The sequence below is a fragment of the Myotis davidii genome, unplaced genomic scaffold, assembly GCF_000327345.1.
Source record: "Myotis davidii unplaced genomic scaffold, ASM32734v1 scaffold142, whole genome shotgun sequence".
Classification (NCBI taxonomy): domain Eukaryota; kingdom Metazoa; phylum Chordata; class Mammalia; order Chiroptera; family Vespertilionidae; genus Myotis; species Myotis davidii.
The window spans coordinates 1,001,831-1,013,693 of record NW_006294400.1 but is presented as its reverse complement, the minus strand read 5'-3'; the positions used below and the strand labels follow the sequence as shown (position 1 = coordinate 1,013,693).

The 11,863-nt window shown below is 48.6% G+C and overlaps 1 protein-coding gene across 1 annotated transcript in view; it reads left to right on the top strand.

The window, feature by feature from the left end:
* Positions 1–9,785, top strand: part of ODF2 (outer dense fiber of sperm tails 2) — a 34,268-nt gene extending 24,483 nt beyond the window's left edge. Inside the window, exons 14-20 of the mRNA XM_015567129.1 lie at positions 3,318–3,428; positions 3,588–3,692; positions 4,564–4,722; positions 6,008–6,108; positions 7,471–7,633; positions 8,062–8,187; positions 8,633–9,785. Coding sequence (XP_015422615.1) covers positions 3,318–3,428; positions 3,588–3,692; positions 4,564–4,722; positions 6,008–6,108; positions 7,471–7,633; positions 8,062–8,187; positions 8,633–8,821 — 954 coding nt within the window. The 3' untranslated portion in view covers positions 8,822–9,785. The remainder of the gene's footprint in view (positions 1–3,317; positions 3,429–3,587; positions 3,693–4,563; positions 4,723–6,007; positions 6,109–7,470; positions 7,634–8,061; positions 8,188–8,632) is intronic.
* Positions 9,786–11,863: the final 2,078 nt, after the last annotated feature.

Sequence of the window (11,863 nt, the reverse complement as noted above, 5' to 3'; positions counted from 1 at the left end):
GTCCCCAGAGAGGGCCTGGAGGGAGCAGAGGGATTAGGAGCTCTGGAGTCGGAGCGTGGATGAATGGCCACACGAGGGTTTTACTGTCTACTACTTTTACTTATTTATTTATTTTTAAAAATCTATTTTCTTGATTTTTTACAGAAAAGAAGGGAGAGGGATAGAGAGTTAGAAACCGGTTAGGGCAGAAATAAATTATTTTTAACTGAGTTAGTAATTTAGGTTGGGGTGACCTCGGAATATAAAACAACTTTCTGCCCTAACCAGTTTGGTTAAGTGGATAGAGCGTCGGCCTGCAGACTAAAGGCTGCCCCGTTCGATTCCAGTCAAGGGCACATGTCTGTGTTAGGGCTCGATCCCCAGTAGGGGGTGTGCAGGAGGCAGCCAATCAATGATTCTCTCTCATCCTCTCTGAAATCAATTTTTTAAAAAATTAAAAAAGTAAAAGCAATGTCCGAGAGATTTAAATTAAGACCTACTGCCCAGATTCAAGTCCTGCCTCTGCCTCTTACCAGCTATGGGACCTGGGTGAGAGATCTCATCCTCGGTTGCTGCAAGAAATGAGGTGCTAGCCCTGACGTTTGGCTCAGTAGATAGAGCGTCGGTCTGTGGACTGAAGGGTCCCAGGTTCGATTCTGGTCAAGGGCATGTACCTTGGTTTTGGGCACATACCCAGTAGGGACTGTGCTGGAAGCAGCTGAATCGGTTTCTCTCTCATCGATGTTTCTAACTCTCTATCCCTCTCCCTTCCTCTCTGTGAAAAATCAATAAAATATATTTAAAAAAAAGAAAAAAGAAATGAGGTGCTTGTGAGAATGACATGACACTCAGCCAATCACGTGCAGTAGACTTGACTTTGAGGTTAATTAACACTGACTCTCCTGGGGGACCCTCCACATGAATTCATTTGCACTTCAATCTTCCAATAATGTGATCACTGTCTCTATAGAATAAGGAAATTGAGGCTTGGAGAAAAGTCAAGTTTCTTGCCAAGATTTTTACCCTTGGGGGAAAAAAAAGATTTTACCCTTGGAGGTGTTGGAGTTGGGATTTGAACCTGAGTCTGGGTCTGGAGCTCTCGCTCATAACAACTTGCCATATATCCTCCTCTCCTGCCAGGGGCAAGAGGCACCAGAATAGAGGGTGACATTTCAGAGCCAGGTTTGGTTTCCATTGATCTGGACAGTAGTATCTAGGCTTATTTATTTTAAAATATTTTTCTTGATTTCAGAGAGAGAGGGAGAGAGAGATAGAAACATCAATGATGAGAGATAACATTGATCAGTTGCCTCCTGCACGCCCACTACTGGGGATCGAACCCACAACCGGGCATATGCCCTGCCTGGGAATTGAACCGTGACCTGGTTCATAGGTCAATGCTCAACCACTGAGCTACACCAGTTGGGCTAGGTTTATTTTTTTAGTCATGTTTTCTGTTTGTTAAGAATGATTTTAAGTAAGTACACCATACCAAAATGAACACACTATGTCCATATCAGTCACCCTGATTGGACGTTATTAGCACCCCTATGACATTGTCTGGTTACAAACTCCCCCTCAAAAGGTAACCATTATCCTGATTTCTGTCATCACAAATTAGTTTGCCTGTTTTTGAACTTGGTGCCTAGCTTTGTGAAAGTTATCCATGTTGTGTGTGGCATTTTATTCATTCTCAATGCTATACAGTATGGCTGCACCATAATTTATTCATCCTACTGGGGATGGACATTTGGGATATAGAACATCTTTTTATGTGCATATTTCATGTGTTTTTACAGGTTGTTTTTTTAATATATATTTTTATTGATTTCAGAGAGGAAGGAAAAGGGAGAGACAGACAGAAACATCAATGATAAGAGAGAACCATTAATTGGCTGCCCTCTGCAAGCCCCCTACTGGGGATCAAGCCCACATCCTGGGCATGTGCCCCTGACCAGAATCGAACCCGGGACCCTTTAGTCCGCAGGCCGGCGCTCTATCCACTGAGCCAAATCAGCCAGGGCTATTTTTACAGGTTTTATACCTTGAAATAGAATTGCCAGGTCATCTGATGGTGTGCATAAGTTTGGCTTTGGTAGATATTACTATACAAGAAACTAATTGTGCAAATTTACACTCCCATCAGGGACATGTGAGAACCAGTTGCTCCATGTCTCCTCGTCAACACAACACATTAGACTTTGTTGGAGTGCAGGTATTGCAATGCAAATTAAAGACGGCCTCGCCCTACCTGGTTTGGCTCAGTGGAATAGAGTGTCAGCCTGCGGACCAAAGGGTCCCAGGTTCGATTCCATTCAGTGGCTCGTACCTTGGTTGCAGGATCCTCCCCGGCCCAGGCCGTGGTTCATGCAGGAGGTAACTAATTGATGTGTTTCTCTCTCATCAGTGTTTCTCTCTGTCTTTCCCTCCCTTTTCCACTCTCCCTAAAAATCAATGGAAAAATATCTTGGGTGAGGATTAACAACAACAAAAAAAAGACAGCCGCCAAGTCTAACAATTAGTTGAGTTACTCACAGGATGATATATCTGTGTAAGGTAATGTAGTGTGGCCATTCAGTGATATTTGTAGAAGTGTATTTTCTTAGATATTATAATTACAAAGGAAAAACCTGCTCATAGTAAAAATGTAAAACATTACAGAAATGTGATATAGAAGTAAAGGTCTGTTAACTGTGGATTGTGTTTTTCCAGGGCCCCTCCCCCACACACTGACATACATACTCAAACACATACACACGCACTCATCCATTCTTCTGCAGCTTGCTTTCCTCATCAACAATATCTCATGGAGGTCTTTTTTTTAAAGCTTTATCTCTTCTAATGACTGCTTATTATTTTATCATATCGCGATACATGGTTTGTTTTGTCCCATCTGCTAAGGTGAGTATTTGGGTTGCAGGAGGACATTTATTGACCTCAGAAGTAGTTCATAACATAATTGCTGAAAAAACATGTTGCAAAGCAGTAAGTATGGTATAGCTCCATTCTTGTTGAATTCAAACTGCTACCCAACCGTTAACATATAGCCATAAACCCAGGTATCATGCATCCTGATTCATTTTCTCTTGGCCTTATCTCCATTGTCTTACTGCTTATTACTGCTTTTGTAATGAGAACAAGAAAACACGTGTCCCTTAATTGTATTTGTATTCACTCGAGCACCGTGGGACTCTTGCCCTGGTGCCTGGGGAGAGCCCCTGGTGTGGGTTTGAACAGAGGGGCTTCCGTCTGCTGGCCCCTGGGAGTAGGGACTGGGGGTGGGATGATCACCGGCTCGGAACCTTCTTGTTGGTGACTTAAGGGGCCACCTCTTCTAGGCAAGCTTCGCTCCAATGGAGGACAAACTCAATCAGGCGCACCTCGAGGTCCAGCAGCTGAAGGCATCGGCTAAGAATTATGAGGGGATGATTGACAACTATAAGAGTCAGGTAGGTCTCTCTCAAGTGCCCCTGCCCTGTAAGGGCCGCACCGCTCAGCTGCTGGGAGATTGACCAGGAGGCCTTTCCTGGGAGGGGTTTGGTGTGGAAGGTTTTTTTCACCAAAACTTGGCTCTGCCCAAGACCACCTGATGCTTTGTTGGTCCCTAGGTGTTGAAGACCAGATTAGAGGCCGATGAAGTAGCTGCCCAGCTGGAACGCTGCGACAAAGAGAACAAGATCCTTAAAGATGAGATGAACAAAGAGATTGAAGCGGTACCGCTCCCCTTCCTTGCTTTCTTCCTCCACCCAATTCTGTGTCCATCAGTCTGTCTCTCATTTGCCTTTGATCTTCCCTGGTGTGGACAACAAAGCTGAACAAATTTCCTTATTGCTGGGCTGGTCTTCTCTACATTCTCTCATCTCTTCTCGCTTATACTTCTTTTTCTCCTTTTCTCTCCTGATTTTTTCGTTCTTCCAACTTCCTTAAAAAAAATCTCCTGCTTGGAGCATCCAAGTGGATTCAAATCCAGAGATATGCCATGTGTTAGGCATGCCTATTTCGTTCTGCGTGTTGTTTTTTTGTTGTGCCATCCAAAAATTGTGCCTCCTGTACTGTTCCCCAAAGAGCCTTATTCGTCTAGAGTTGGCCTGGCTGTCTAGAAGCAAACAATCATTTTAGTAATAACCTCAGAGATGGGCTGAGTCCAGGCTCAGCCACTGACTTGTTGTGTAACCGTGGGCAAGTCACTGCCCTTCTCTAGTCCTCAGTCTCCTTGTTCATTTATACAAGGGGGGACTGAGATCAGGTAGTTCTTACCCTTCCGTCTGACCTGCAGCTTTGTGGTTGCCTTTTTAGGGGCTTGGGAGTTAAACTAGGCTCTGATCTTGGCTCTAGCTCAATGGCCATTGGCAAATGAGCCTTTGATCCTTAAGGTCCATATATGGGGAAAACAACACCTACTTTACAGGTTGTATGAATTAAATGAGTTAATTCATAGAGCCTTTGGGACAATGCCTGGGTGCTGGTGGTGGTATTTGATGATGACTGGACACGCTCAGTGGCCTGCAGGAGGGCAGGCTGCACTTCTTGACCCTTCAGCAGCTGGGCCCTTCCCAACAGTGGGCTTTTCCTCCCCGACCCCAGGCACGTAGGCAATTCCAGTCCCAGCTGGCTGACCTGCAGCAGCTGCCTGACATCCTCAAGATCACAGAGTCTAAGCTTGCAGAGTGCCAAGACCAGCTGCAGGGCTACGAGAGGAAGAACATCGACCTCTCAGCCATCATATCAGATCTGCGCAGCCGGGTAAGGGACTGGCAGAAAGGGTCCCACGAACTGGCCCGAGCAGGGTCCCGCTTACCAAGATGAGCTGCACGCCCCCCAAGGGAGGACCACTTCTTTTTTCTTGGCTGCCGTTTCTGAAAGGAGTGAGCTATCATCAGTGCTGTGAAATAAAAGTCTGGTGTGCCAAATGCCTCGTGTTCGCACCAAGTGATTATAGTCATAGGAGCCGTCACTCACTGGAGTCGCTGGGCCCTCCTGTTGTTACCCCTCCTCCAGCGCTGCAAGTCTCCGCCTGCCTCTGCCCTTCCTGCTCTGCTGCTTCCTCAGCCTCGCACCCACAGGCAGCAAGCCACGGGCGTTCTTTTTTCCATTTTCTTGCTTTAGCTGCCTCCCCTGCTCAGCAGAGCCATTGCCTGAGATTCTGTCCTGAAAGAGGGCTCCCTTCCTCCCAGAAGCAGCCTGCCTCTGGGTAACGGGCGCCATGCCTACGATGCCTCAGAAATTACATGCCTCTCATCTGCAGGGTGACCTTGGGCAGGGCCCTTTCCCTCTCTGGACCTGCTTCACTAATAATAATAAAAGTAGCTACCGTCTCTAGAGCACATGCCCTGTGCTCCACCATCCTCCATTCTTCTAGGAACTTTGTAAGGTTTATTGCCCATTTTATAGCAAGCAGCCCAGGGCATAGAGGGAGAAGGAATTTCCTGAGGTCACCGAGCTGATACTTAATCAACAGGGATTGGGACCCAGCCAGCTCTGTCTGGTTCCCAAGCCCGTGTCCGCGGTATCTTCAATTACCTCGGCTCTTGAACCTGAGCATCTCAGGGCCTTGCAAGCCCAGATACCTGAGGTCTCTGTAGAGCATCCCTCTGGATAACTTCTCGCACTTGCCAGCCTGAACGAACTGACAGCTTTCCCCTTGCCTTGCCCGCACTTGTCCCCAATTAAGGGGAGAAGGAAGTCAGCACGACGACAAAGTGATTGGTAAAGAGCTCCCCGGTGTGTCCTGTGGGCCTGCCATCTGCTTCTGCTTCTCCTGTCGGCCCCGGATCCCACTGAGTGGCCTCTCCTGAAAGAACGCGTCGGCGTGGTTCTGCGGATCCAACCTGGCTCTGGGTGTGGGCAAGCCCAGCCAGGGAGCCGGCCCTCACCTGCCCCTGCTCTCCTCTCTCCTGCAGGTTGTGTGTGGAGACTTGGATGCCTGCTGAGGGCAGCATGCCTCTCCTGGGTGTGGACTACAGGTCAGGGAGAAGGCAGGGCCGTACCGGAAGTTCCTTCGTAAACCAGTCTGTTCCTGTCATTTTAGATCGAGCATCAGGGGGACAAGCTGGAGATGGCGAGAGAGAAACACCAGGCTTCCCAGAAGGAAAATAAACAGCTGAGTCTGAAGGTGGATGACCTGGAGAGGTTAGAGGCACTTGGTTCCAACTCTGTCCTCTTCCTAGGACCTGAGACTTTCAGCCGCTTAGCTGCTTTGGGCTTAGTGTGCTAGAAGGTGCTAGGCAGACCTCGGAGGAAAAGCTGCTCTCAGCGCAGTGGTAAGCATTGGGCGAGGAAGGTGGTCTCCTGCCAGGGGTGATGCCTCAGAAGACAGTGGTCAACCTCAGACCACCCATAGGACCACCCGCAGGGCCTGCAGGCTGCTGTGGGGCATCTCCCCCCCACTGCTCTGTGTTCCCCGTCATCCTGCCCACAAGCATTCTGATGCTTCTCCCGTGGACACAGGAGGCCGTCAGGGGTGAATACAACGCCTTTAGGAATCAGAAGCCCTGGCCTGGGGTCCGGTTATGTAATCCTTTTGAACCTCTGATTACTAATCTTGAGAAAGGGACCAAGACAGGGAAAATAGTGTAGCACGTGGGGTTATTGTGAGTCTTCAATGAGATGAGCTTCGAAGGGCTCAGCACATTACCTGGCAAACAAAACTGTACAGTATAGGTGGCATGTATTGGTATTATCCCCGTTTAAATGAGGAAACAGCTCCGGGAGAGTTCAGTGACTTGCCCAAGGTCACTCAGCTGGTACCTGGCAAAGCTGCAGTTTAGCCTCCGGTCTTCCTCCAGAGCTTCCAGCATCTGGGAAATGAGGGCTTGAGGTCCTGGGAGGCTGTGCCTGCTCGTGCAGCCTACAGGGAGAAACTTGGACCGGTTGGTCTCTTGGGCCCCCCTCACCTCTACTCTGCGTTGCTGGCCTCAAACATGCAGCTGGACGCGGCAGGACTCGCAGAGCTCCTTAACGTGGAGCATGTTCCACAAGTGCAGTGGCGACTGCGCTGGCACATCGGGATGGTCACTGCTGCCCGTGGCTGGTCACGCCAGGTACTGAGTGGTCCGGCTGAAGTCCCTTTGCTGGAGGAGGCAGCAGTGAACAGAAGTGAGGGCATGAGTTTTGGTGGCAGGCCTATCAGCTGGGTGACACTGGGCCAGTGACTTCACATCTCTGAGGCTGAGTGTCTTCATCTGAAGGGGGGAATAAGGGAACCCACCTTCCCGAGCTGCCCGTGGCTGTGTTACGTGAAGATGTGCACACTTAGCACACCCGCACTCGGTCTGCTTCCTTTTCCTGCCTTCACACCGTTCTCCAACCAGCTGCTCCAGTTGCCATTCCTTGCCGCCGGGCTGATCAGCACGCTCCTTTGGTTTATTCCTGTGGCTCCTTGGAGGTTCCCTGCGTGACGAGAGCCCTGGTCCAGGGTGGCTGCAGCCCCCTGGCAGGGTGAACAGGGCAGGTATGGAAATGAACAGGATCTGACTGAGTGCTTTCACCTAGGAAACTGGAGGCGACCAGTGCCCAGAATATCGAGTTCCTACAGGTGATTGCCAAGAGGGAGGAGGCAATCCACCAGTCCCAGCTGCGGCTGGAGGAGAAAACACGGGAATGTGGGTCCCTGGCAAGGCAGCTGGAGAGCGCCATTGAAGATGCTAGGAGGCAGGTCAGTGTCAATTCCATTACTAATCCTGTGACCGTGGCCCAACCACATAACCTCTCTGAGCGTATTTTCCCACCTGAAACATGGGCCTAGAGTAGCACCTGCCTCGTGAATTCACCATAAGGATCAAATGAGCAATTTGTGAAGGACCTGACCCCTGACTCATGATTGCTCATTTAATTGTTGCCTGCATGGGCTCAGACAGGCTTGTCACATCTTAGGTGACGAGGACTCGGGGTGTTGGGAAAGGGCCGGTAAAGATGGTTGCTGAGGTAGTCCCCATAGTCAGCTCCCACCCCGAGGCCCCAGACAACTGGCCATGGTGATGTGCAAGTGTGGTCCTTGAGACCAGACAGGGGAGTGGCCCAGGCTTCTCCTCGCGAGGTGCTCACCATCAGGTGGACACCTCCACCTCCGTTCCTGCCGGGCAGGTGGAGCAGACCAAGGAGCACGCGGTCTCCAAGGAACGAGCAGCCCAGAACAAAATCCTGGACCTTGAGACCCAGCTGAGCAGAACCAAAACTGAGCTCACCCAGCTGCGGCGGAGCCGTGACGACGTGAGTCAGGCTGGAGGGCAGCGGGCACAAGAGATGGGAGTGGATCGAACTTTGGGCTTCCTGGGACCGGCAGGGCAAGGTGTTTTGTTGTTTTATGAAAAGGACATGGTTTAATTTTTCTCTATCCCCAAAGGATACCCCTGGCAGATCCTTTGTATTTTTTTATTAACGGCTTTAAGATACCATTTTATATACCATGAAAATCACGTTTATGCAAATTTAAACTGCATCATTCAGTGGTTTTCAGTATATTCAGAGTTGTACAAGTATCATCACAATATGAGTTTAGGATATTTTTAAAAAGAGACTCTGTACCCATTAGCAGTCACTCCCCAATCCTCTCCCGGTCAGCCCCTGGGAACCCTAATAAAGTCTCTGTGTCGCTGTGGCCTTGTCTGTGCTGGGCACCTCACACACACCTGACCCAACTCTGCTCCTCTCGTAGGCTGAGCGCCGCTACCAGAGCCGGCTGCAAGACCTGAAAGACCGCCTGGAGCAGTCAGAGAGCACCAACCGCAGCATGCAGAACTACGTCCAGTTCCTCAAGTCCTCCTATGCCAACGTGTTTGGGGATAGTCCTTACACGACCTACCTGACCAGCTCTCCCATCCGCTCCAGGTCTCCTCCTGTCTGAGGCCCAGACAGGAGCCCAGACTGATGCCATGGGAACTGACAAGTTGCCAAGCCATACCTGGAAAGCCTGTTGCTTTTCCCTCTTCCGGTGACGAAGTGTGTGTTTAGGATCTTGTGCCTAGCTACTGGCTCCATGACAGTCCCGAGAGCGGCAGGGCATGGAGCAGCAGGAGCCACTCAGCTCTCTCTCTGCTGGAGTTGCCTGAAGGAAGTTTTTAAGTACCCTGCCAGGCCTTAAATCTACGACTATGAGGGAACCAGGTTTTAACTCACTGTGACCTAGCACATTCCTTTCCTGAGAGAATGTGTGGACTGGACTTTTTCCTCCAGTCCCCTTCAGCCCTCTTTCTAGAAATATATTTAATTCTTGGACCTGAGCCAGCAGAGGCCCTCCCCACCCCTCCTGGGTTGTGAGCACATTTACTCCCGCTTTTCCTTACGTCCTGGGTGCGGTGTTTTCCCACGCCCAATGGAAACCTCTCGAATCCGAGTTTCCTTAAGGCCACTTGCCCCACGCACTTCACAACAGACACTCAAGGGCTCGTGTCCAGTTGGCCTTTTAAAAGTGTGATCCCAAGATAATTAATTTTTGTTTCTCTTTGCCAGGTTTGTATCTATGGAATGCATTTATCCTTGAAATATTTGTGTTGCTTTACAAAAAGCTTTTATAATCAATATTTAAGACTCCGTGGATGAGTTCCTTTACCCACCCCCATCCCTCTTCTAAAAGTGATTAAGAATAATGCTTAATGGGAGCCAGTAACTATTTTTAAAGTACTTGGTGCATGGAACATTAGATCTTTCATTTCATTGTGGCCCAGCTAGTTTCTCCTGTGGGCGCTTTTTGTGAAATGACTGGAGGCATTGTTCATTGTTGGGGTGCAGACCACTTTAGCTGTTAGGAGAAAGAAAATGAGAGTGTATATATATGACTGTTTTTAAAATGTTAATTGGTTTCTGAATGATGTATTGCCTATTTTTGTTCTCTTCGCGTTTTTCCTGTATTTAAAAGAAAGAACAACAGCCCTTGCCAGTTTGGTTCAGTGGTTAGAGTATCGGCCCTCGGACTGAAGGGTCTCGGGTTCTATTCCAGTCAAGGGCACGTACCTCGGTTGCAGGCTCATCCCGCACCCCAGTCAGGGCATGTGCAGGAGGCAAACAATTGATGTGTGTCTCTCACATCGATGTTTTTCTTGTCTCTCCCCCTCCCTTCCACTCTTTCTAAATATCAATGGAAAAATACCCTCGGGTGAGGATTAACAACAACAACAAAAAGATTTTTAAATTGATTTGAGAGAGAGAGACAGCAAACATTGGTCAGTTGCCTCCCACACCACCCTGACCCAGGATTGAACCCACAACCCAGGTATGTGTTCCCTGAAGATGCTCCACCTGACTGAGCCACACCAGCCAAGGCGACAAATCTTTAGAGAGAACACATTCGGTACGGTGCTGAAACTTATTAGCTGGTTTAAGCCTTCTGCTTGACCCAGTCTTGTTCTCTCAGCCATTATAACCCAAGTCCAAAACTCCAGAGAATCCCCCTATGTCCTCAAAGGCAGTGGCCACACCCAGGCGTCAGGATTTCATGAACAGAAAACTCCCTCCCCCACCCCCAAATTTTGGTGACATCTGTCGTTTCCAGCTGTTAATTTTGCCAAGGAAGTTCTGACAAAACAACTACTAGCCACCATTGGCACAAAACCAAGCCTGTTTTCACACCCTTAACAAATGGACTTGAACTTACATGGACAATATATGAAAGACCTTCCCTAGAAAGGACAGTTGGCACTCACACCAATGTGCATACCTATTTATATAATTCATTCTTATTTTCATCAAACCAATGAACACCTCAGTGCAGCGCACAGGCATTTATAATGCTGGTGTGGGAAACACCTCTCCCAGTAATGTTCTATTTGGGTTTGCTTCCCGGCCAACGCACCAACTAATAATAATAATAATGATAATCTGTTTTTCTTTGTCCAGAGTTTGTAAAAAAAAAAAACAAACAAAAAAGTGAAAAATGTTTATATTCCATCAAACTCCAGAGAGAAGCCTTCTATCTCAAACTAATTCCATAAGACAGGAAAAAGAAGAGGCTAAACTTTAGACTCTAAAGTGAAAGGATCGGGTCTGGCCAGTGCTGTTCAGTGGTTGAGGGTCAATCGAGTCGGGGTCATCAAAGCCAGTCAGGGCATATACACCCCCCCCTACCCCACCTTGCGATCTCTGTGGCGGGGGGGGCGTGCAGGAGGCAGACAATGATTCTCATCATTGTTTCTATCTCTCCCTCTCCCTTCCTCTCTCTGAAATCAATAAAAACATTTTTAAAAAGTTACAGGGTCCGAATCAAAGCTGGCTCTGGGAAATAAAGTGTATAATTTAGTGGTTTTTAAGTGCATTCACAAAGTTGTGCAATCATCACAATGATCTAATTTTACATTTTCATCTCCCCCAAAAGAAAGCTTCATGCATTAGTAGCCACTCCCCTCCCCATTGCCCTACAGCCCCAGCCTCTGGCAGCCACTAGTAAGTCTTCATGTCTCTGTGGGTTTGTCATTCTGGACATTTCACATAAATGGAATTATGTAATATGTAACTTTGTGGCTGGCTTCTGTCACCTGGTATAATGTGTTCAAGGCCCATCACTGTTGTGTAGCACATACCTGTTCATGTATATCTGGGTTTAGACTTTTTAGCTATTCTGGGTAACGCTATTATGAACATTCAACAAGTCTTCGTATGGACGCACATTTAATTTCTCTTGGGTGTGTAGTAACTCTCACCTTTCTGAAGAAATGCCTGACTTCCACAGCAGCGGCCGCCGTTTAGGGTCCCGCCAGCAGTGTGGGGGTGAATCCAATTTCTTCACATCCTCATCAATACTACGTATTCCACTTTCTACCACAAGGAGGCTCCAGGCTTCTGAAGTTCCCCGCAGGCCCGGCCCTCCGGGTACGCAGGCGCGCTGGAGATCCGGCCCGGCACCGGAAGTGGGGCGTACCGCCTTCCGGAGGCGGTGTTGCTGTGTACAACTGAG